Source organism: Fundulus heteroclitus, chromosome 21 (genome assembly GCF_011125445.2).
Source record: "Fundulus heteroclitus isolate FHET01 chromosome 21, MU-UCD_Fhet_4.1, whole genome shotgun sequence".
In the NCBI taxonomy this organism is placed as follows: domain Eukaryota; kingdom Metazoa; phylum Chordata; class Actinopteri; order Cyprinodontiformes; family Fundulidae; genus Fundulus; species Fundulus heteroclitus.
The window spans coordinates 9,749,962-9,776,573 of NC_046381.1; the positions used below are offsets into that span (position 1 = coordinate 9,749,962).

Sequence of the window (26,612 nt, forward strand, 5' to 3'; positions counted from 1 at the left end):
ATATTAGTTTTATAAAACTTTACTTTTATTTGCCAATGACGAACCTTAGGTACTGCAGGTCATTTCTATAAATTGCTCAGACCAACTTGTAGGTATCGGGTGTTCGATAGCTACAATGTAAACACAAAAAGACAAAAATGCATTAAACTGTGAGGCGAGCTGTACAAATGTATGCACAGATAGTACACTTCATATCATATCTTTATGCTGTTGTATTATTAAATGATGGAAAAATTTCTCATATTGAAAGAAACCTTAATAAAAAGACTAAATTTAAAATTACAAAGCATTTTCTTCATATTTAAGCTTTGACAAGATGTGTTTGTGTGCTTTTCCAATTCTCTTGAACCCATAAAGCAAAATAAAATTTAAAAAAACAATATATTAATACTCATAATGCAGACCATGTCACACTCTTTCTGATAATTTACCCACGGCGAATGAAAGTGCTCCATCCCAGCTGTTTGTGTAACGAGTCAGAGGAGCTACCGCTTTAACGGGCTGCCGTACAGAAACACGACGCTGAAAGATGACAGGATCTGCTGGGAGTCAGAGACGGCGAGTTTCCCACTGGTCAGCACGAGTCCCATCGGGTCTCCTCGCTTCATCGAAACAACCAGACTCAGTGACGTCGGGCCGCTGCAGCTGCATTGTTCTGGAGACAGTGGCGCTGTGGCCCCAGAGGAGAAGCCTGCAGAATCCAGCAGCTGGATGCTGTTGTTGGACACCGAGAGCACGGCCGCGACCCTCTGGCCCCTCTGGGCGGAGAGCACGGCCGTCACCAGGTAGCGGCCGTCTGTGGGAGCGGTGAATATGCCTGGAAAAGAGAGACATGATCTTAGGACAGTGCTTGCTATCAGAGACAGTCACCAACTTCAGCAATTTTTTTTTTCCTTGTGATTGTTGATCAACCAAGAAACATCCTCAGATTAATATAAACTTAAAGGTACCAAATACAAAGATGGTCGCATGAGAAGTTTCAGTGATACTATTGGAATAGATTCAAAAGACAATTCTATTTTAGTTTGTATTTTACTGGTTTTTGATACAGTGACATCATCACCGCTGGGATCTCTTGTCTTGATCTTCAGTACTTCATCTCTTACTTTCTGAGCATAGATTTTATGTGGCGACATGCAATTTCTCCCGAGTATCCCTGACCGGTGTGCCACCAGGGTAGATACTTGGGTCTGTCCTTTTCCCCCTTAGAAAAAACTATTTCTTTTTGCACTTTTGTCTCACTTAAATGTTTCAGATCAAATAAAGTTGAAAATCCGACAAATATTTCTGGAGTAAATAACAAAAAGCTGTTTTCAAATGCATATTTCCTTTAAGTGGCTAAACAAATTATCCCAACCAACCTGGCCCTGTGTGACACAGTAAAAAACAACAACTATTTATCATGACCTGAATCGTGATTATCCACATTATGTCGATAAATTTCACTAGCCACACCCAGGCCTGCTTTCTGTTTGCACAGTAAAATGGAGAAACAGCTTAAATAGAACATGTCTGACAACATCAAGTAGGTTAAAAGATCTAAAAAGGTAAGTCATTGTGCCCTGATCTAAAAATTCAGAAAATATTCTAGCATTGACAGTCTGGGAAAGAGTAAAAAAAAAAAAGATTTCAAAGGTTTTTGGAATCCAGTGAACAATGAAAGGGTATTATCTGAAAAATTAGAGTAAAGTAGAGAATCGTCAATGGAGTGAGTCCTACCGTGATTCCTCAAAGAGTACATCATCGAGTCATCCTGGTGTGTATATTTATGCAACTGAGCCAGGACCAAAAGCGAGATCCAACGAGAAAAACTGTAACCTTCTGCACTTCTACCAGAAAACAACTAATATTTCATAACAAATGAACACTCTGTGGTACAAAAGGCAATAGTTGATCCTATATATCCTATATATATGCCTATAGTTGACTTTGGACGCCTTAAAAAAAGCACAATAGAGAACCTTATTAGGTCAGTTATTTGTGCGTTACAGACACAGCTCCTCTGCCCCTCAGATGCCACTGCTGTGTCTGTTTCTGGGTGTTAGCTGTTGGTATGTTGGCATAACCTTTTTCCTAGTTGAATGGCGGATTTTTATTTTTTTCCATTTGCTAGGTTCTTCTAATGATTTATTCTATATTTATCCCAGATTGGGGGGGGGGGGGGGGGGGGTCCAGACACCCCAGTGATTTCTGCCTATGGTTCCAAGTGGTGTCTGGCCTCTTGATGTCTGTTTCTAAATCTCTTTTCCACATGTTTTGAGGCCATCCTCCCTCCTTTTTCTTTCCCTGAGGGTTCAAGGTCAGAGGTTTCCTGGGGATGTCATTATTAGGCTTGCGTAGCGTATGGGGGATCCATTGCCAGCATCTCTTGAGAATCTTCTACAAGCAGCTGGTTTGTTTGTTGTCAAAGGTCACTGTTGCCAATTTGATCAGGCCAATAAACGTACAGGATCTTTGGGATGCAGCTTCCGTCCAGGTTTGCTGTTTTCTTTGGCCACTGCTGTTCTCCTCCAGGTCTTAGCTCTATGTTGAAGCAGCAACTTCCCAGTGACATTGAAAATACCAACTCTGTTTGTTGTGTGACAAATTTGTGACAAAAAAAGTGTCACAAATTTTGTTGAGTCGCTGGAATGATTCCGAAAAAGTTACTTGGAAAAGAAGAGGCAAAATGTTTCACCAAGGAGAAAACTGTCCAGATGACCTGCTCATTTTTTTAAGTTCCCGATCATCTGGAAAATGGAGGTCAGGGATTCACAAAATTCCTTTTTTTATTCTGGGCTGTTGAGACCATCATGATCCAGTCAGTTACCCACAGACCTCTAATCAATTAAAATATTTAAATGAGCCACCATCCTCATTAAGTCCAAAATGTTTTTAAATGGATTTCCACTTAAAGATTTTCTAAGTATGTCAAACAAGGCAGGTTGCCATAAGTTTTTCTCTTTCTTAGGGGTTTATGTCAGTCAATTGAAGCTTCCTTGTGGTTTTGGCTTGCTGAGAAAATAAAGCAGTGAATCTTTGTTTTATGAGTATCTTTAACAGTAAATCATATTCTGTATAATGTAAAAAATGACCAAATTAACACCTTTTTAAAATGTAGGTTAGAATCAGTTAATCTAAAGTTGATTGAACTTATCGATCGACTAACGATTAATTGATAAGTCCTGATTTTCTTAAAAACCCTAGTTTTCTCTTGTATCGAGAGGCTCTTTCCATAACATGAAGGGCAAATTTGTTTTACAATATGCTAAATTTTGAAAGAGGCACATCATTATAGTTTCACAATTTATTGTGCCACCTGTATAAATACTGACTGAATGAACAACAACTGTGGTTTTCTCACACATTATTAAACTAGGACATATTTATAAAATATAGCAAAACAGAAACCTATTGGGTTACTGAATAGAAACATAAGTTCAACAGAATAAAACGTATGAAACAATAATAATCGGAATGAAAGCCCTCACCATCAACAGTTTTATGCTTCTCTGTTTACTTTTTAAATTACAGCGTTACGCTAACCTGTTTGAGGGTCATAGTGTCCTCCATCGTTGACCAGCACCTTGTTGAATCGGATTATTCCGACTTCTGCTGCCAATGGTGGGAGAGTCAGACCAGCTGAGAAGGACACCTCACCTAAAGGCCAGGACAGGAAATATTGGACAAGAGCAAACATAATACTAACAGATTCCAGCTCCTATATCAACTCTAACCTGAGGCAATGCTAGTTTTGTGTTTGGGAGATCTCTGAGGCATACTCACACCAGTCGATTAAATACCAACATAAATAGTTATTTGCACCTTAAGAGTTCAGTTGTGATGCATCGCAGAACAGTTCTAGGAAAATGTACCTGAGACTAGAGGCTTGCTGGTTCTTAAAGAGTCTGTGGAGATAACAGGGGGAGCTTTGGACAAAAACAATGAGAGACAATGAATAATGTGGAAAAAAACAACATGCAGAGTATTTTGTAAGCAATCTTGTATTACCTGGAGCACCAGCAAATCCCTGAACGGACATCAGGTTGAGGTCCATCCCTTTGGGCAATTCGGACGTCATTTGTCCTGGTGGACCAGCCTCCCCTGTCTCCAGCACAGGTAGATGCTGGAGAGAGGGCTCTGCAGGGACAGCTGACACTCTAAAACTCTCAGCTGAGACCCGGGGAGGTCCTGCTTCCACCGGCCCAACACTGGCACCTGAACAGAACCAGAACATGTTGAGGCTGCAGGTTAGAGTTAACGGATAAGATGGGTGTCGCCGTGTAAGGCTGCAAAAGACTTTTCCCATGACATGTTTAGGTATAATTATTTTAGAGTCTCTTTGAAGTGTTAAAAACTCATAATTGACTGCAGATGGCTGCATGAATTGTTCTTTTATGCAAATATTCAACAAATATGACAAGTATTACTAGAAACAAATTTTCTTTGAAAGCTAAAATGTTGACATGTGGGATAAATCTGTAACTCAAAGCATTCTTGTTTCGGTACATTGCTGTTATTGTTGTTTTCATTTCCAAATTATATGAAAACAAATTACTGAAGATGATTAATGTAGACAGCAAAAGCCTCTTTAAAGCCTACATGTTAGCAAAACCTTTTGTGTTAGTGAAACCTTCAAAAGCCCTTCTTATTAATGTTAAACAAGGTTGGAATTATTTCCTCACTTAAATGTTCCAAAACACAATCTGACTTTTCTGAAATATAAGGGAACACATCTGTTTGTCTGTTATTTCTCAATATAAATTGTAAATTGACAGTTTTCCAGTCAAACATACACTGGTAGAGTTAGTTTTCGTTTATGGTTTGTTTTTAGTTCGCAAATAACTAACCTGATGCAAGAAACAAAGTATTTAGCAGTATAGACACAGTCTACTGTTGCACAGGTTATTGTTTTAAAGCCAAAAACAGATTAAAAAAATTATTAAAACAATAACAAAGAATATCTGCAACAAACTGTACAACTTTTTTGTTTTGGAGTCCCACCAATGCCACTAACCATTCAAAACAGCATTGAATCAAACTCTTTTTGAGACTTTATCAAGTTGCAGGTATGACGTAATTCCCTTTTCTGTAAGTTTAATATAAATGAATGTGTAAAAGTACTTTCCCATGCTGACTCTCAGGATCCACTCAGAAAGTGAAAACAGATGCAGAGCCCAATGGGAAATGTTTTACAAGGTCAAACACAAAGGGAGAGGCTTCATGCAGGCTCCTCACATGCAGTCATCTTTTAACTGGACCTAAATTTTGACGTCATCGACACGAATCAACAGAGCCATCTCCAGTGGCACAAATGTACCGTGGAGCTTCTCAGGGATCGGTCTGTAGTCCCCTTCTATACTCCAATTCTGTTTCATATTCAGAGCCATTATATAAAACAAGACCATTTATATTTTTGTGGCTCCTGCTGTACAAGAGTTTAATAGCAATAAATAGTTTTATACCAGTTTTGTTACAAAAAAGAAGGTACATTCTTTCAACTTTTAACATAAAAAAGGCAGATTGTCAATATTTATATGCGAACTTAACAACCAATCTTCCTAGATTTAATTTTCAGTCTGTATGAAAGGTGACTAAACTAAAGAAACTGTTTAGAATTAAATATTTTCAAAGTGCATAACTGTCTCCAATATTTAGGAATAAGAATGCAATTGCCCTTTTCTGTTTAGGTCTTGCATTTTACATAATGTTTTGATCTCTTTGTTGAAGCATTTGAATTTATATACTTAGTTTAGCATTTTCTGGTGTGATATATTCAATATTGTAAATTTTTTTCACATTTGGAAACCTCTGTGTTGCATTGACGAATACGAAAAGCACTGTTTAAATAAAACCAAGTGGTTGTTGCATAGTTTCCAGTTAATGTTTACTCAACCTCTATCGGCTCATCCAACTTATTTTGGGTTTCTCCAAAAGTAAGTTAAATGTCAAGGGAAATCAACAATAAATCCTAAGTGAGAGAGAAGGCGGCGGGACATTTTTGATCCTTGAAAACTGTTTCTACTCTAAGCATACAAGCTCTCATCACCTAATGGCCACGATAAATCCACCTGGCCATTACATGAGTTATGAGGAGGTAAAATTAACTTAAATGTCTACCCTTAGGCAGCTACATGTGTTTGGAGATGGGTTTTACAGTTTACCACAAATTGAGTTCTTAGTCTTTATACAAGCATCTTTCAAAGTTACCCCCCCATCTCCTTTTAGGAAATGGGAAATAAATAAATGTAGATTGTTAATACGCTGTCAGTCACAGTTGGTGTGCCAATTTTAAGGCTTATTTCTTTTAGAACAGTTCAGTTCGCCATTTAAACCTGCAAAGATCAGGGTTGGCAAGTATGACCTAATGAAATGTCAAAACATAAGAAACATAAGTTAAAAAAGGAACACCAACTATATGCACTCATAAACTATGTACATGTGCATAGCAGTGTTTGTACTCCCATCCATCCAGCTAGCAGTTATTCTTTTTCCTCGAGTTATCCCAGCCCGGGATGCAGAGGTAAAACATCTAGGAAGTGACAGGAAAGCTAGCAATGCCTCCTCCCAGCAATATGTTCTAGCCGCCCCTCAATGCTCCAGAGGAGTACCCAGAAGAAAGAGTTATATGACCGCTTCAGGTGTCAGGGAAAGCCTCCAAATGACAGCCATTCAGAAAAGGACCAGCTGAAAGGAAACATGAGCTTTCTGTTACTCTCTAGCTACCTGCCATCACATTTTTCCATCACGCCATGTGTGCCGGCATTTTTAAAAACACTTCACACAGGACTGAACATGTGCAACTGTTTAAACTGAGTTCTAGTTTCTTATGACATCACGTTTCCCAATGCTGTTAAAGCAAAAGGCTGAGAGAGTGCAGTAGCGTTACAGAGTTATCACAGTTATCAACACTTTGATTTGTGGGATCTTAAACTCCTACATCATTGATGGATGGATTAACAATCCAATAAGGTTTAGGTTTTGTCCACGTTTTATAGAGACACAGTGGACATCAGAAGAGAACCGAAAACAACATCTACAGCCCCCCTGGCTTAAATTGCCTCAGTTAAGGTCAGTGTTCATGATTAAATAGTGGAGACTTGGCAAAAAGGGACAAATATCCCTAAATAAATGTTAATCAGTCATTATTATGATGGTACACTGCAAAAAAGGAACTAAAAGTAAGTAAAATTTTCTTGAAATGAGGGTATTTAACCTTGATTTGAGCAGCTAAATATCATTATTTGCCAATGGAATAAGTATTTTTACCCCAAAAATAAGATAATTAGATATTCTGCACTCGAAATAAGATGATGGAGATGAATTGTTTCCATTTCAGGTGCAAAAATCTAATTTCATTGGCAAATAATCTTATTTACCCGCTCAAATCAAAGAAAAATACACCCATTTCAAGAACATTTTACTCACTTTTAGTTCCCTTTTTGCAGCGTAATAATCAATACATTCCACTGTACGTTGTATATAATACCTTTTTTGTTGAAGTAGGATTAATACACAGTTTTCAGTTCAAAATAAACACAACTTTGTCATGTTAAATCTTTTCCTTTTAAATATTTTGGTGTGCACTGCAAAATCAGCACCTTTTTTAGCTTTAGCTAGGACATGAAAATCTCTGATTGTCCCATACCTAGTTTATGCTCACATTTTTTTTAAAAAAGGTCTGTTCTAGAGCAGATCAGAAGCACTGATTGGTAGATATTTCCAAGGATTCTTCCCAGCAACAGGACCATGGGATGCAGTCGCATGGAGCTGATGAGTTAAGTGCCAGAGGACTGTCATTTTCTCTCTTCAAGTACCTAATAACGGGGTTTAGATAACCATTAGATGTGGAGGTGTTAATGAGGCCTGTTGCTGGTCTGGCCATAAAGATAAGCACAGCTGTGTGGGACAGATCTGAAACAGTGGGGTTATTGTAGCAGGTTTTCTTCTGAGGAAAGTCATCTGGAAGCAAACAAAGAAAATAGACCACATGTGGGAACCCGACTGGAAACCGTCTTTAATGTAATTAAAGTGGCCTGATTTATATACTATTTCAACTGAGCCATCCTCAATGTGTCAGACTGGTGTACCGCAGGGATGCGTGTACAGTTCCAGTTTATTTTACATTCATACGCTTACTGTTAAAAACCTAAACATACAGAGATAAAAAGTCTGCAAAAAAAACAACATTTTTTTTGTTATCCCAGATAGGAAACCAGCATACCAGTGAGGCACAGTGAGGAACTGCCACATGTTCACCTGGCAATTAGGGGAAAAGGGTCACTTCAGAAAAGTCTGCCTGTGAAGCGCAGTATACGGTGTCAGACCAGAGTCCCGCAGTAAAAACAGCACAGGAGGTGGCCTGCAAAGCGTGCACTTTGGTCGTGTTGCTACGCGTATAAAACCCGGTATGCCCTACTCTTTGATCTGCGCAATTCAAAAGTGATTTCCTAGCGGCTGCCAGAGAGATAAAAGAGCCAAAGACAGGATGTGTAGCTGCACGGGAGAGTGTAGTTCTGGGATTAAAGAGGTGAGCTGTAAACAAATACAGCTGGATCTAAATGTGTGTGTTCACCAAACAAGCTCAGGGAAGGGAAATCCTCTCTCTGTTGTTAGTCATTTACCCACCAGCAGTTTCTGGTTACAGTAGTCTCCTATGACGCAAAAAACGGACACTTTCTTACTTTATAAATCACTTTTGAATAATCACTGCGCGGCAGTAAGTTGACTTTATGAGTCATCAAAACACGCTGGGGCCCTAAAGCTTTGATTTAGGAATCTATGCATGCAACCTCTGTGTTTGGCGGCCAAAGCAAATCCCAGGAAAAAAAAAAGAGGAATGATAATGAGGATATATTTCTCAAGCCCTGTCACAAACAGATTCTAAATGAGGAGGCAAAGAAAACAAAAGCTGAAGACTTTATTGTTCCTGGAGGCCATCCGCCAGGAACCATTATTTAGCCTCTAGGGAGGATTTGTCATCTTATCTCTCGCAGGTCACAGACCTACGAGCCTCAACACTCGGCAACGTCACAAGAGGAAGGGCATTGCTGTCTTATCTCCAAAGGTTTCTGTAAAGGAGCTCTACGGCGCTGTCATGAGAGGCGTGATCCAAAAAACACAAAGAGGACTGCTTTATCACAACTGGAGGAGATAGGAGACTTAAATATGGCATTCAACTACAAAGCAAGCGTAGAAGTAGACGTCAGCAGCATGTGGCTCTCTGTCTTCAGCCTGTTTTTATGTAGTGGAATCGTCTTCGCCGTCTTTAGGCTACAGTGTGTTTGTGACGACTTTGAAACAAGTAACAGGAGTTTCTATCACAGTGCTGATCGCGTTATCATGGGAATTCTACTTTTTAATTGAGAACTTTCTCTAATGGAGAATACGTTTTAGAGTTTTGATCTCTAAAAGAACAATTTTCAAAGCCTGAAAACCAATCTTCGGATCGAAGATCAAGTCAGTCCTGTATGGCAAGCCGATTAAGCCAATAATCTTCCGTACAATAACGTGCAGTTGCAACCCGTATTTTATGCGAGCGCGCATTTTTTACGTCACCACGCATTTCCAGCCAGAACTCGCGGTGACGTAAAAAACGTGCGCTCACGTAAAATACGTGCGGTGGTTTTAATAACGTTTGGTGGCGTTTTTTGCATATTATATTTTTAGGAGGTTGTCTTTTATGTGCTCAGCCACTAGATTTAAAGGTGTTTTACCCAATAAGAACACTGCAGCACCAGACACAACCACGAGGTCCCTGATTGTTGGGGTAAGGCAGAAAGAAGATGCACCTTCCTTTCTGATCCTGTCTAAATCCTGCTTAGTTCAATAATAAAGTCTAAAATTACACAAAATTCACTCTGCTTGTTCTCCCTACTTATGCCCTTGGTGCAGAAGATAAATGAAATCTTTAACAGAAATGTTATTATTAATTCTGAAAATATTATCATGTGAATATAAATACAAAGCATACAGAAAATACAGCTTTATTAAGTGACCTGGTTTATTTTATTTAGCTTTTAATTTCTTTTCAACATTTAGTTCTACTACTTGGCTTGTGCTTTGGTAGTTTCATGTTTAAAATGGCAAAAGAAATATGGTGCTGCAGTGTTCTTATTGGGTAAAACACCTTTAAATCTAGTGGCTAAGCACATAAAAGACAACCTCCTGATAATATAATATGCAAAAAAACGCCACCAAACGTTATTAACGCCACCGCACGTATTTTACGCAAGCGCGCGTTTTTTATGTCACGGCGCGTTCTGGCTGGAAACGCGCGTTATTGTATGGACGATAATTGGCCTAATCGGCTTGCCATAGTCCTGGCCCAATCCACACCTTATTCTTAGCCCACGTTCAGCTGAGGCTCATTGGACAGCTGTATGAGAGAGGTCTAACTAAGCCTTCTGGCTAAAACAGTAAGTCATTAATAATCACAACACTCAGAGGAAAGTATTCAGTTTATGAGCAGGAGAATGACTATTTCTGCAAGTTTAATGCTAACTGTCAGCAAAGATTTCCCAGTTCAAAGACCCCCAAAAGAGATAGACAAATGCTTGCTGAAGATTTTCTTTTGTAGCTGGTTTGTCAGGTTGAACACTGAACAGATGGAACGTTGAAGTTTAATGTGGAAAGACGTGACATGAATAATTCTTTAGTGCACATGAACGTACACATAGAAGATGAGAGAAAACGTGTTGTGAAAACAAGCCAAAAGCTTTTCTGACTGGCAATGAATTCCTCTTTCGGCTTTTCCCTTTCTAGTGTAGCCACAGCGAGAGTCATTTATCCCCATCTAAACTTATCTTTTGCATCTTCTTCGTCCTCTTTAATCCACCCAAAAATCTCTTTTTTTTGGTCTTCCTCTAGGCCTCCTGCCTGGCAGTTCCAGCCTCAGTCTCAGTCTCCGTCTACTAATGTGCTCATAATCCCTCCCCTGCACATGCCTAAACCATCTCAGACGGGCAATGAGTTATTACAGTTAAGTCAAGTCAGAAAATTAACTGGGACTCCCCCTGAAGTCCGAATTCCAATTGGGAAAGTTTCTCATCAACTCCGACCTCAAAAATCGGACTGTTGCAAGTACAGTGTCCTACAAAGGTATTCATGCTCCCTGAACGTCTCCACATTTCTGTTACAACCACAAATGTGAATGCATTAGGACTTTATGTGATAGATCAACCCAATGAAGTGTATATTGACGCATCAGTACAGCTGTTGGAAAATTCTCCAACATACGTCACAGGTTTGTTGGAGAATTTTTGTGAACGGCAGCAGACGGGTTAGGGAGAACATTCTGGAGAAGTGTAAAGTTGAGTTAGATGATTTGAAAACGTATCCCACGATTTGAAACTCTACGGAGCTTTGTTCAAGCCATCATGCAAAAAAAAGAAAAGAGTTGCACAACTGCCTGGCTGTCCACTTAAATTGTCCTTTAGCACGTTGCAGAGAAACCTCAAGCCTTTGCAATCAGGTAAGAATCCACAAATTATCAACATGGTGGGGGTCTGGGCATAAATCTTAATGTTAACCTACTTTATCTGTCCCCAAACCAGCTTTGACATGTGTTTGGGGTCTTTGTCCTGTTGGAAGGCTCCAGTGTGTCTAAGGTTCAGCCGTCTGCTCACATTCAGATAAAATGAAATTGGTCAAAATGTTTAAGAACAACACAGGAGCCATCAAGTCCCAAGCTTGCCATACACCACACTGCAAATTATTTGGTTCTTACAAAGATAAAAAAGAAAAGCTGAGCTTTAGAAGTGTTAATGTATCTTGTCTTGTTTTTTATTTTAAGTGTTCAACTTCACACTATTATTTTAAATCAGGAAATCTTGTCAGGTGAACCTATCTTGCTACATGGACAGATAATTTCCCTTGTTTTGAGGACCTCTTCCCTCAGATTTAATATTCTTATCTGGATTTTAGACACCGTATTTTTTTGCAGGGCAGAAACTGTTGGGTGTCCCTTTTCCCACTCAAGCTAGTTCATCAACAGAGAACTGTAGCTGCCCAAATGGATAAAACCCAATGTCATCTGAAGAAACATTTAATGGTCAGAGGAGAGAAAGACTTTACTAACTAACAAACATGGCGGCGGCAGCAGCATGGTATGTTTTCTTTTTTGCAGACAAGGGTGCTGCTGAAGGTGGACTGATAAAAGGAAGGGTAAATATCCAGTGAGGTAAAAGGTGGACTTTCCTTTAAACACTTTAACTTCACCTTAGATCATAAGCCAGTCAGTTGGCCTTGAAGCTGATTGGGTGTCCCAAACACACATCAGAGCAGGCTAACATTAAGCATGAAGAAGCTGAAATGGGCTATGCTCAAATGTGATATTACTGCAAGGAAACCAATATATTTAAATGAACCGTACTGTTTGTGATGAGAAGAGCGGAAAGCAATCCAGCCAGATTCAAGGCAGAGGTTTCTACATGGCAAGAATGACTGAACAGCATCATTAGAATCTCTCATGAGTGGGTGTAAACGTCTGCCTGGAACTATAACTGAGAAAATAAGCACAATGTCCAGTAGTTTTCCCAACATTAAACTGAAACACGCAGAAGTTGGCGGTGACATCACTCCCAGACCCGAGTCCTGGTTTCCAAAGTAAGCGGACTGCAGATTTCAGTGATCTCAACCTGGTAGTGCTGGATTTTACGCATAAAGCAAAGTTTAAAGGCAGAAAGCCTTTAGACAAGAAAAAAACAACTGAAGGCGGCTGTGGAAAAGGCAAAGCGTGACAAAAGAAAAACTGCTTTCTGCTAATAATTCAAAGCGTTGAAAACAAACCAAGCAAACACGGCATAGAAGTGGTTGCACCCTCTTCAACAAATTGGAGTTTGTTTTTACTAGCAGAGGCAGTCTAAGCACATATGATATCAGGATCTAAATATTTCCTGGATTAACTGCATATCTGTCATGACTTCACAAGCAATCATAAATATCTCCAAGAATGACCCAGTTACGGCACTGAATGAGACAAAAAAAAAATATCACAACTGTTTCCAGGCCTTTTCCTAAAGATTCAAAACTGCTGTGACATCATTTGTAAACATAGTCACGGACGGCCTCTGGGAGCATAATTCACTTCTTTCTTTCTTGGACAGACGATGTACTCCCCCAAAGAGGATAAAAAAAACATTTGACAAAAGAAGATGAAGGAAATCTAATTTTACTAGTACAAAGGATGCTGATGAATATGTTCGTCCAGTAGCACCGTAACACGCTAAAACTCCTGGCTCTGAAATTAAAAGTTGTCCATTAGTGACAATCCACGTTAAGGTGTGTGAAGACGGCTCTGTGACAAGAGCAGCATTTTCCAGCCACTCCAGATAAGCTCGACGTGAGATAACACGGAACAAGCCAAGCAGAGAGCACACAGAGTGGGGTCGGGTATGTAGGAAACAAGAGTGCCAACCCCAAACTAGAACATCTTGCAAACAGGAAAAAAATATGGATGACATAATTACAAAAAGCCACAGGGTGGAGTGACAATATTTCTGAATCACTGCAAAATCCTTTTTCAGGCAAAAAAAAAAAATAATATATGGAAAAATGGAATCTCAAAGATGAAGAAATGAATCAGAGGAAACAAATTAAAATAAAATTAAAAAAAGACACATTTTAATGAAAAACATTTAGAAACCTGCACATTAAGCCAAACAAAGACCACCCTCTAAAGTTACTCCAGACTGGACTGCATGCTAAATCACCTGGTCCAATAAAAAAACAGCAACTTAAACTGCTCCCAAAGGAAGAGCTCTGATATATAAACACATTTGGGAGTAACTCCTAGATCACATTCACTGTGGCTGGAGTCGAGCTCGGTCTCATAGGTGCCATCAATGTGTAGCTTCACATGAGACGTACACAGCAGTATGAAAATCTATTGGTGCAAAATATATGCTTCCCATAAGAAAAGCCAAGTATTACTAAAGAATAAAACATGAACAGTGGACAGAAAGAGAAATGTGGATGTTACAACGTGTTAGCCTTGCTGTAGAATACGTCATTTGGGTGGGACAGTAACAGCTAAATTGGCATATTATGCTGTCATGAGTCAAACTCCATGATGGACTATAAAAAGGTGGAAGGTAAAAAAAAAAAAATCCTCTTTATAGTCCCACAGAGGGGAAATTTATCTCTGCGTTTAACCCATCCTTTAAGGAGCAATGCGCTGCCGGCATTGAGTGGCAATCTGTGGTCAAGGGTCTTGCTCAGGGAACCAGAGTGACAGACTGAGAATCAAACCGCCAACCTTCGGGGCCTCTCCAAGGCGCCAACACTCAACTCTCTAACCACCAGGCCACCATCTCCCCCAAACTGAAAGATTAACAGAGCTAAAGTATTTACACCCCGTTTTGCCACAGTACAACCAGAAGGCTCGCTGTGTCTCTCAGCGCAATCTCAGAAGCATGGAGGTGATGCCATGAGACAGGCAGTTACTCTACGTCTAAAAAGGGCCGTCTGAGGTCCTTAACTCATCAGCAGGACCGGTATCTGCTCCTTTGTGCAAGGAGGAACAGGATGAGTACAGCTAGAGCGCTATAAAGTGACCTCCAGTGGGCCACTGGCATATATTTCACTGAACAAACCATTAGAAACAGACTTTATGAGGGTGGGCTGAATGTCCTCTAATAGACCCTCTGCTCACCTAACCAGACGAGCCAGATGAATTTTGCTCCGCCTAGCTTCACTCGCATCCATCTGGGACCTCTCCCATAGAGAGTGATTTCTCCAACCAATTTTATTGTCCAGCCAATCAGGACGCAGGGCTGGAGTTTCATAGATGTGACGTAGTGGAGAAGCCACCGTGACGTGGGACTGTTTTGATTCAGACAACAATGGCGGCTCGCATCGAGGAAGCAAGCGTTAACATTGATGCTGCTATTTCTTCCGTGTTGTCCAATCTACCTAATATTGTTTCATTAAAAGAACATCAGAGAACGGCTCTGAAGGCTTTTGTTGGTGGAAACGATGTTTTCGCCCTTCTCCCGACCGGATTTGGCAAGTTTTGTTTTTTCCTGCGTCGCTTTCATCAGCGTCATGGGTTGGCTTCGGTGTGAGTGGTTGAAATAGCACGTCGATAAAGAGTGTTGAAGCCTTCACTGTGTATCTTCAAAGTAGAAAGTCATAAAAATAAGGAAAAGCCATTGAATGACAAAGGTAAGTCCAAACATTTGAGGTGTATACACAACTTCCAATAGAAATCAAACAGCATCATCTTGAAGGCTGACATTTGACAAAAGATTAACATCCTCAAATCTAGCTTTTATATATATATATATATATATATATATATATATATATACACACACAATTTTTGAGAAGTTAATCTCAAAGAGACCAGAAATCAAAGTGGAACAACAGAAATGAATATATGGCTACAAGAGTCCATTAAAGCAACACAACATTGCCAAAAGTCTTCACTCACCTGCCTTGACTAGCATATGAACTGAAGTGTCAGTCCATGTTTGATCCATAGAGTTCAGTATGATGCTGGTCGGCCCTTTGCAGCTAGAACAGCTTCAACTCTTCAGGTAGGCTGTCCACCAGGTGTTGGAGTGTGTCTATGGGATGTGCATTGCACCTAGTGATATATGGCTTGATGTATGCAGCTGCTCAGCCATGGAAACCCATTTTATGAAGGTCTCTCTGCACTCTTCTCGAGCTAATCTGAAGGTCTGTAGTGACTGACTGCAAAAATTTAAGGACCTCTGGGCACCATGCACCTCAGCATCCACTACCTCCACTCCATCAGACCTACCACTTCATGGCTGAGTTGCTGTCGTCCCCAATCACTTCCCCTACATATCACAACTGTCAGCCGACAGGGGAATATTCAGGAGCGAGGAAATTTCATGAAAAGGTCTTGTTGCACAGGTGACATCCAATCACAGAACCACACTGGACTTCACTGAGCTCCTGAGAGCAACCTGTTCTTTCCCAAACGTTTGCAGAAACAGCCTACATGTCTGGTGCTTGACCGTAATACACCTGTGTTGGTACACCTGATTTTCATTATTTGGATGGGTGAGTGAATACATTTGGCAACACAGTGCACGTCTCAGTGCCGCTGTTAAAAAGTAGCATTTGTGCCACAGAAAATAAGTGCTTTTTTTTCCTCAGGCAACAGTAATGATACCTCTTGTTTCTTCCACCATGATCTGCGAAACGCTTAGGCCAGAAAAACCCAACGTTACATGAACAAACTCACACCCATAAATTGCACTCCTGGATGCACGAAGGAGTCTGGTTAGCTGTATTTCTTGATGCCAAAGAATTGCTCAACACAACATGGGGTCTGTTAAACCAAGCATGTGTCTTCAATCAAGCTTGCCTGCCTAAAATGAGAACACAGCTTAAAGAATATCCAGCTCCCCCCCCTCTCGCTCACCCTCTGAAACACAGGCCAACATTTGAGGCTCTCCTACAGTAAATTCAGCACATCATAACGTGTTAGCAGCTCAGGCTAAAAGGTTGGCACAAGCATAGTTTGCTTTTAAAACCTTTGTGTCTGCTAAAGTACATTAAAGTTTTCTATACTACCGTTGAGGTAAATCAAGAAGTTTACTTGCAGGATCTGGACTCGTGGAAAGAAGAGATTTTGATGCTAAAAAATCAACTTTGGTTTGATTTTAAGAAACTTATATTGATTTTCTGCAGTTCTTTCTTCATTTTATCTTGGGAGCCACATAAATACTTTTGCCTCAAGCCAAAAATAATTGAGGATTCAGACATGTGCAAAACATAAGCCCGAACACTCATGCAAAGATGCAAACATTTCACTCCTTCTACTATTGATTAATGTCTTCGGGTGACAAATATGTTGAACTAAATCGCCCTTAATCCCACAAGGAGCTGACAGAACTCGAAGAATAAACCCGGGCCGGTTCTGAGATCGTTACAGCGTCTGAACCACCCAAGAGGTGGTGCTTCCGGTCCTATAATCACACTGTTTTCTGTCACCGGACCTCCAGGCTTTCACGTTTGAGTTCTTCTCGTAAAAGGCTTTAAAAGTTTCCCTCAGAGTCCAGTCAGGTTTCTGTGTGTAAAAGCTGATTCTACCATTTCAGAGTAAGAGAGGTTGGGGGGGGGGGGAGATCCTTGGCAAAGTTAAATGTTCATCAGCTAAAGGTAACAACCATTCCTTCCCCTTCAGTATTCCCTTTATTCTCTTTAAATTGCTAGGAATAATCATTAAATATATTAGTGCGGTTATTAGTTTATTCCATATGAAGTGTGAATATTATGAAAACTGTTTTCTTGATTTATCCCTCCTATTCTTTTCAACAAGCATAAAGTTTAAGCTCCCTAACAAAGAAAGTGCACCTTTCAGACGGGGGGGAGTTACTGAGATTGAGATGGTTATGATTACATACTGATACTACATCATGCGTAAGCTTTATGGTGACATCATTCCTGATTCTATTCTCACAAAGTGTCAGCTCACGACTGATTTGCAGGACAGGCGGCTTACCTTCCTTCCCAGGAGAGCCGTACGTTAGGGTCTGAAGGTCTCTGGCCACGTTTACGATTTGACTCTCAAGGGTCTTGCACGTTCCCCTCAGCCCTCCGATCTCGTGAGCGTGAGCTCGGGCCGTGCCGTTCAGCTGGTTCACGCAGGTCCACAGCCCGGTGACGTGCTTGTTCAGGCCCTCTTTGATCCTCTGGAGGTTGATGGAGATGGGATCCAGCTTGCTGCACAGCGCCTCAACGTCAACAATCCGGCTAGCCATGCCGGTGAGCTCTTCCCCGACGCCTCGAGTTGTTTCTCTGCAGCTTTTGGCCTCAGCTTTCACCTCCCTGTCCAGCTCATCCAAATGCTGTCTCAGCTCCTGATGCTGGACATTGTGTTGGTCCAAAAGGTCCTTGACCTGCTGCATGGCCTCTTCTTGTATTCCACTGGAGGAGTTTAGGTTCTGCTGATTTATTACGTTCGATATCGAGTCTTCTACTCTGTCCAGGCGGTCACCTAACTCACTGTTCGCATTCTCAACGCTGCCGTTGATGCTGAGGAGTTGAGCCTTCATGGATTCAATGTGCCGTGTGTGAGCGTTCAGATGCGTCTCCATTTTATCCACTGCAGATTTATACCTCTGAATGTCTTTGTGGAGGTCTTCTAATGCGGTTAAATTAGCTTTGCACTCTTCTGAGCACACACTGTCCACTTTAAGCTCCAGATCATCAACGGCGTCCGTTAGAGGGCTGACGTCTTTCAGCAGAGCATCCGGCTTCTGAAACGGGAGGCTGGTGTTTGCGTCTGTCAACTGGTTCAGGAGTCGCTCCTGTACGGACGCCAGTTTGTCGTCCAGCATCTTCTCCCAGCCTTTGATGGCCTCTTCCCGCCCGTTGCAGGGGTTCTCCCCTACAGCGAGGCACTGCGCCGCCAAATTCCTTTCGGATGTGTTCAGATGGTTCTCGAGGTTTTCCAGGCGAACCAGAACAGAGGGAGACTCTCCTGGTTCCGCTCTCTGTAGATCCGCAACTTTCGTGCTGAGGTCCTGGATCTCGCTGCGGAGGTCCCCTTCTTTGGAATCCATGAGCTCGGCCAGGCTGAAGTAGTTGGCCTCCTGTCCCTCACACTGTTCCTGAACCGATATGATTTTATAATCACAGGCGCTCTTCAGGTCGGCCATTTTGATTTCCATGCCCTGCATCAGCTCTTCTCGCAGAGCGCTGATCTTCCCGTCCAGGTAGGCTCTAAGATCAACATCGCTACCCGGCGCAGCAGGGGGGGCCGTGGATTGAGCTTTCTGAGCAGCCTCCATTAGCGTTTCAATCTGTCTACTGTTGTGGTTTACTCGGTCCATTAAGCCCTCCCAGGTGTCTCTCTGTACCTCCAGTTCATCTGCAACCTGGTTAATCTTGTTCGTGACCTCCACCATAGACACGTTCTCTTGACGGAAAGAGAAATCCTGCACCTGAAAGCTCTCCGTCTCTGCACCCCGAGCGCTGGCTGGCTGTTTGAAGTCGCTCAGCAACGTGGCTAACATTTTACTCGCATCCTCCTGGAAATCAAGCCTCAGGTTGGAGGCCATGTCTGTCATCCTGGCCTGCATGTCGAGGACCATCTGGGACAACTGCTGCACTTCCTCCTCCAGGTGCTGCGTGCTCTGAGGTCTCCCTTGGCCCTCCGGTGGCCTGTCCGCCGTTTGACCTCTGATCTGCCCCTCCCATGCTGATGGATGGTTTCTCTGAGGCTCAATCCTCTGACTGGGAGCTACAGAACATTCAACAATATTAGGAACCTTTAACTGAGGTTTTTTTAAGCAGTTCAAAGATTTTAAATATATCCCTAGCTGCTGACCTTGTGGGTTTGAATACCCAGAGTTTGAAGAGGCCTGGGGCAAACGCTCCACCTGGAGAAGTTTCATGTCTTTCACCTCCATGCAGTCGTGACCCTTGTACCCCGGGCAGCACCTCCACTGCAGTTCGGTCACAATCTTGTAGCCAATCTTGTATGTGGGCCTAAAATGTGTTTGATATCTGCAAACAAACAACAATAAGATGAAAAGATAAAGTAAAATGCCAGGATTTTCTCTAGATACAGCAAAGAAAACAACAACAACTCTACGACACACTAATGATTGCAAAATAAAACTATTGATTCTCCTTATCAAATAATAAGATAGATCACATGTATCAATACAATATCTGCTGGATGTAACAGTGTAAGTAAAATCTTTGTTAGAAAAAAATAGCTTTTATTAACAAGGAATTAGAACGCACATAGTTTAGTAATTAATGCTACTATCCATAACTTTGCTTGCCTGCACAGTCCTGTTACTTATCGATACCAATTAAGCATTTTTTAATTATGCAATGCATCACAGTTTACCACAAAATGTTATGTTTTTTACTCTTATACCCCCAAATGAAATGTACACCAATCAACATCTTTCATAAATCTGGTAATTACAAAATGTTCAGACTATAAAATATGGGGGGAAGATAAGATAAGAGATAAGATAGTCTTTTTTTTTTATTGATCTCAGGTTGGATAAACCATGGTGGTGGCAGCAGCATGCACCATATAGCCTGAACATATATAAAAAACAAAAAAAACAAACTCCTGTTTCTTCTTTACTGTGCTACCAAGCAGCCAGATGATCTTATTATGGGTAATTGTCTTGGTCAACAGCTCTTTAGATTTTAGTGTTTAATAGGAACAAATTTCAGGCTGCTGATGACAGGATATTTAACCATTCAATAAAGCTTATTTGCCAATTGTCTGTTATATGACATGTTATATTTTAGTAGCGTTGTCAATGTCAGAGTTTAGTGGCTTAAACGGCCAGACAATTGTCACTGATAGATTCAAATTAGTATAAAAGGCAACCAAATCCGACTAAGACATTCTAAAAAAAGACACCTTTAGAAAACATGGATAAATTATATAATAATAAATAAATCACAAGAAAGTCTGACTGCTTTAAGACGTATTGCCTCAGACTTTTGTAGCCTATAAGGGTGGATCAGATGGTTGTTTCTGGACAGTTTTACCCCCGATTCGCCCCAGCCCAGCTGGTAAGAAGATGCTTGCAGACCAAAACACTCGCCCACGCAATAACGGTGCCTTTGGGAAACTTACATCACTTGTTGCGCACAGTTGGGCAGCTCCGGCGGACACGGTAAAAACTCTGGCTGCGCAAAGCTCTCCGTGCCTCCAACCACGGCGCAGCTCACGTTCTTGTGCACGACGTAGGCGCACCAGTTTCTGCACAAACAGATGCACGTTTCCATTCTTTGCACTAAAGCAATTCAGTGATCTGAATAAAAAAAAGAAAAAAAAAAAGAAGAAGAAGAAGCGTGCATATTACTCACTTGTTTCTCTGTCGCGTTTCGGGGGCAGAATACGCGTTTCCCTGAAACATGTTGTACTGAAAGGGTGATCCACTGATGAGAGGGAAAGTTAGGAGAAAGTTTAAGAGATGCAGTTCGCGCTTCATGGTTAGGATATCAGAAGAAAACACCCCGCAGCGCCTCCTCCGATTCTAATAAGCAGTGACTGTTGTCTGGAAGTCAGTCAGAGCTCTGTGGGTTGTTTCCTTTCTGTGTTGCGCTCATCCAAACAAGCTCCTTCCTTCAGGCATCCTGGAGATGACGTTTCAGGTCCCCCACCAATGCTGACAGATGCGCCCTTTTTTTCCCACTGAGTAAGACCTACTTCTCTGCCACACAAAGTGAAACCCAAAATCCACACGAATGATATTAGAACACAGTGATCAGTTTATCAGTTTACTGACTTTATGTTTTACAGCGTTTTTCCTCTTGCTTAGAGGAATCTGTACAATTACTATTGCGTTTAGAATTCAGGATATTAATCTTCTAGAAGTGTGGAGAAAAAGAGATTTTGGGAAATATGAGTATCTTTAAAACAAACAAACAACAAAAGATTTTGGTTGCAATGAAATGTGTCATGTCTAAAATGTTGCGAGAAAAAATATTCAAGGATTTGAAAAACAAATTAAATCAAGTTTAACAGAAGTGAACACAATATCAAAGTAACAAAACTAAATGGCTGCCATAGGTTGATATTTTACAGATAAAAAGGAAAACCAGAGAAAGCCTTGCATAAGGAGCTTATGACATCAAAACATAATGCATCAGAAGGAAACAAGTTTATAAAGAGAGTGGGAAGGAGCAACTTTAATGTGATTTATTGCAATTTTTGAAAATTACCATAACACAACACCAAAAGAACAAGGAAACTAGTTAAAATAAATTCAAACAAAAATTATAATAACAAAATAATAACATTTAAATTAACAACAAGATGTTTTTGCCAAATCTCGAGTTAAGTTAAAAGGTTTCTCGACACGGAGTTCCGTCTTGGACGCTTTGTAACGATGCCGGGCGACTCTGCAGAGTTTTCAGCACCTCGTTTCCCTGGTCTCACTGATGCTGACTCTGCAGAAAAAACAGAAAACTCTTTATTATAGTTTATTTATTTATAGTCCAATAAATCTAAAATAAAACAAATAAATAAATGGGGGAAAAGGTACCAAGTTGTCTGTCAATGTCTTGTAGCTCCTTGGTAAATCCATTTTTCTTGGTTTCGTTTTGGAGCAGTTCATTGACCCATTTCACTGAGTGGTCCTTATGATCCTTTTCTACTTTCTGTTTGTCTTCCACTGCTGCACGGTATGACCGAAGCCCATCTAACATAAAGAAATCAATGAATAAATAAATGTTTCCGTATACGAACATAGTCTCTCTCTCTCTCTCTCTCTCTCCGCAAACACCGAAATATCACAATATCAAGCGTAACATCCTGATTGTTAAGGGGGCCCCCGTTTTGTTTTGCTTGGTTCTGCATTCAATCCAAGAGAGCGGTAGTACCGCAGATCATCACTAGGAGGCGAGGAGCAACAAAGGAACCGAGATAAGCTTGGTGTGTAAACGGTCGGCTCGGCTTGGTTAACTGATCCAAGCTCGGACTGGTCTCGGCATGGATCGGTTTATCAAGTATAGTGTAAATGGGGCTTCAGTTACTAAGCTCAGACCGGTCTCGGCACGGTTAAAAAGGGGTAGTGTAAACAGGGCTATAGAGAACACGATTTCTCCTGACAATCCTTCCAAATGAGTCACACATGCTGAATATCAGAGTAAATGCATTTCTTTAGACGCCCCTGGTAGCTAATATCCTTAAATCCTATGGAAGAAATAAGGGTATGCTAAGTTTTTGACAAAACAGTTTGCTTTTTGTTCATCGATGCTAATGGTAAATACTAACCTGTACCTAACAAATATTTTAACACAACAAGGGAAATAGAAACGCTTTAAAAGGAGTCTGAACGAGCTTTCACCTATTTGTTCCTTCAGTAAGTAGTAGCGTTCTGGTAGAGGAGCTCCAAACACTTTTAACTTGTCAATCGATGGCGCTCTGTTCTGTGCTCCGCCAAATTTGCCCCTCGCACTGAGCCGGTCCCCCTGTCGGGTCAGTATGGTGGGACAGGATATGTCGTTCTTCACAACCTGCAAGCAGCAATGCGTTTAGAGGAGAAACAACCTCCTGCAGGTTTGCTCTGTTAGGAGTAAAATCACTCACCTCTCTCCTGTAGCTGGTGGCCGAGTGCAAGTCATCCATCAGGATGGTATCACCGAGGAAGGTTTCAAACACTGGCAAAGAAACAAGAGGGAAGCTTTAATGATGCTGTTGTCCATAGTAAGATAAACCAAAAGCTAAAGAAAATCACATAAACAGTTTTTGCTTGGATGAAAGAGCCATTATTTCTGCTCCAGAGCGTGAGGAGGACTCCCTCAACACCCCCACCCTTCCTGTGTGAATTTGGATACCAGGTTGAAATATTAACCCAAAACCCTACTGGGGTGACAGAGAGGCACAGAGACCTAGATGAAACCTGCAGTGGTACATAAACGTCAGAACAACTTGAAACAGACATTATCACCTTTTTTCACTTTATCGGTGTCACAACTCTGCTGTTTGTGGGGATAAGTCAGCAGGTCCCTGGCAAAGGTTGGGTTCCCGGGAGGTTTAAAAAGTTCATGGCCGTTTCTTATGTGAGGCATGGGTCTGCAAGATATTCAAATTTTTGTGTAAAAGAAGGAATTACACAGTAATAGAATTGCCAGACAGATTCTAAATTTCAGCTTTAAATAAAAATGCATAAAGATTTTTGACACGAGCCAGGCAAGAAATCGAACCGGGGAAAAACAGGCGCGTTTGTATCCGGTCAATCTCATCTTCAATCTATTAGACATTTTCTGTTCCTGACTGTGATAAATAACCACTAGTTTACCAACATGTTCTGGTTTCAGATCAGGATTTCTCTCAGATATAGGTTATAAATGATTTTACTTTAATGGATTTGACACCTTTAAAAAAATCAAATCAATTACTATCACTGTACCGGTTTTCCTGTGGCACGTGAATACTGTCGAAGGCCGTGACCTGCTGATTTCCACCTGAGTCCTTGTAGATGTTATGAGCTGCTTCTGTTGTTGTGGTGATGACACAATCCATGTCTCCCTGCAGTTGCCAGGAGATCAGCCTTGCAGCATCATCATCTGCAACAAAGGCCAGGTGGCCAACCTGCAATCAACAATACAAAGTGTATGAAGAGACCGCTAAAGCAGCAGTTTGTGAAAGTGTGTCAGGTAGCTTTTATTTATTTTCCAGAAAATACAGCATAAATACAGCTGTGGGGACATTATGCAGAAATCCTGCTGAATTGAACAACAACACCATCTGCTGTTTTGGCCTGTACCTGCAATCAGTAGACTAAGTAGAAAGGGATTCTGGGTAATCCTCAGACCAATGGCTTTACTGCATTGAAGGGACGTAGCGATGGATGTCTCTGGACGAATAATACTAATAAACTACTGAAAGAGCCTGAAACTTACTGCAACCTATGAAACTTGATGTAACTGAATTTTCTCTTTAATGTTAGCGCCTTGATACTATTCTCACTATATTTTCAGCTTGTCTTTGTATTCTATTGATGATGAGATTCATAGATCACTCACACCATCTTTCCAGAGACACGACAGGTGCTGCATCTGCAGGAACTAAACAGTTTTTTTTAATCCTTTTTTTTGACAGCAGACATGTGTCACTGTATTATATTGCTAATATGACATAGTTTAGAAAGGGTGGGGGGGTGGGGGGTGGCCTGGTGGTTAAAGCGGTGAATGTGCATACTATGAAGGCTGCAAGAAGGTGGTTTGATCCCCGCAGATTGCCACCGTGGGTCCCTGAGCAAGACCCTAGACAATAGATTGGCCCCTGTGCGCCACTAGAGTAGCATAACACGGCTATTGAAGGAAATGAACGGGAAATAGGGGGAAAGGAAAAAGGGAATATATATATATATATATATATATATATATATATATATATATATATATATATATGGCAATGTTAAAAAAAGTAACAGTTGCTAGAAACTGTTATGGTACAAAACATATTTAACTGTTATAACATGTAATGGGGATTCTGGGTAATCCTCAGTGCCACGGACTCACTGGATTAAGAGATAGAGAGAGAACATTAAAAGTTACATTTTTGACCAGTTTTGTTGGGATGTTGAGGAGCCTGAAAAATGTTTCATCCTTCAAATGCGGCGCCGCAGAAAAAAGTTAGAGAACCAGTGGAATATTGCTTTGAAAGTCTTCCTCACCATTCCAAGAACATCGGGCCCGCTGAATCTGTTAGAAATGGAACAGACTCGTCTGCGAACTTTCTCCATTTTTTCCACCTCTAATGTCTTTTCTTTTAGACATTCCTCAATAGCAGTGATCTGAAAGAGTTAAAAGCACATAATTGGGACACTGAAAATAAAGACTACAATTTAGAGAGAAAAATTAATAAAAGATCCCCAAAACTTACTGATGATGGGTGTTCTATGTTTACGCCTCTTTTGTTCAGCTCATTTCTGAGAGAAAACTCTTTCTGATCAGCATCTTTCACTTTATCTAGAGTAAGAAGAACATCTTAAGCTACAGAACAAGAATAAAGAAGACGAAAAGCTGGAAATAATGTAAAGATCAAGAAAGCCATCCATCTATCCATCCATGCATAAGAAACAGCTCTTTTACGCACACCATAATTTGGTACAGGAAACATCGAAGAAACAGGTGTTTTTTTTGCTTTTGTAAAAGGTTCTGTCCAACAGAAACCATTTAATGCGTCTCCTCAGCAGGTGTTCATGAGGAAACACAAGAATATAAAGAGAGTGGCATTTTGTGAAACTTTGACAGCCAATTTAGCACATTTCCTACGTGAGCCTTCTAATTTGGCTTGAATAGAAGTATCAGTCCATATATTAATGAGATCTAACATTGCTATGCCTGAACTACTGTCACTTACTGCTGGCACAAAGTTGTGTAAAATGTCAATGGAAAGTGACGTTGAAGTTACATGAAATCCACTTTGGTTATTTCCAAATAAGTCACTTTCGAAAAGAATTGGATGAGTTGGAAAATGACCCAAATCTGACTTGGTGCCACATGGACCAAATATGAGCATTCACACTTGTTTTAAAAAGTGTGATACGGTCACTGGCTCACCCTCCAAAAAAATAAAATAAATAAAAATCAACTTTGGGCCTTAGACTGTCCAAAGGGGAACCCGGAGAAAACATGTAAACTTCTTCCAGAAAGACACCAGGCTGGGATTTTTAACCCAGGACCTTCTTGCTGAAAGCCAAAAGCATGCAGCCACATAAGGAAACAGTAACGTATAAATATCACAAAAAAGTCTTACTTTCAAACGCATCTCTTTTTTTGCGAATTGATTCACTTAAAACCTCGCAATTTTTAGCAGCATTAGTCAGCTCATCCTTCTTCCTCATAAGTTCAAACTTTTTTTGCTGGTTCTCGGCATCTACAATATCAGGAGAAATAAAAAAAATTAAAAAAGGGCGAGGACCAATAATGTATACACCAAAGGAAATTTTGTTTTTACAATCCAAAGAAATATCACGGAAAGGCAAAATGGCATTTAAACCTCTATACTTTCTTCCGAGCAATGTAACCAAAACATGTGTAAGATTTTCCCTATATTTAGGAGGATACTCATTATTAAGGGCAGGGGGTATGTAGTAGGTGGGGCTGACCTGTTGTTCTGTACTGTTTAAAAAGGGCAGCTTTATTAAAATTATGTGCTC

General features: G+C 40.8%; 2 protein-coding genes across 2 annotated transcripts in view; both read right to left on the minus strand.

The window, feature by feature from the left end:
• Positions 1–3: 3 nt before the first annotated feature.
• Positions 4–21,175, minus strand: emilin2b (elastin microfibril interfacer 2b). The gene is made up of 8 exons (XM_012853201.3): positions 20,806–21,175; positions 20,573–20,698; positions 19,289–19,467; positions 17,459–19,201; positions 3,991–4,197; positions 3,855–3,908; positions 3,526–3,639; positions 4–817 (listed from the first exon to the last, which is right to left on the minus strand). Exons 1-8 carry the CDS (start codon positions 20,928–20,930, stop codon positions 486–488), a joined length of 2,880 nt encoding a protein of 959 aa, XP_012708655.2. The 5' UTR covers positions 20,931–21,175; the 3' UTR covers positions 4–485.
• Positions 21,176–21,625: 450 nt separating this feature from the next.
• smchd1 (structural maintenance of chromosomes flexible hinge domain containing 1) overlaps positions 21,626–26,612 on the minus strand; it is a 62,258-nt gene continuing 57,271 nt past the window's right edge. The window contains 9 exon segments of the mRNA XM_036125166.1: positions 21,626–21,891; positions 21,987–22,142; positions 22,791–22,959; positions 23,033–23,103; positions 23,394–23,518; positions 23,856–24,037; positions 25,125–25,244; positions 25,334–25,419; positions 26,210–26,329. Coding sequence (XP_035981059.1) covers positions 21,779–21,891; positions 21,987–22,142; positions 22,791–22,959; positions 23,033–23,103; positions 23,394–23,518; positions 23,856–24,037; positions 25,125–25,244; positions 25,334–25,419; positions 26,210–26,329 — 1,142 coding nt within the window. The 3' untranslated portion in view covers positions 21,626–21,778.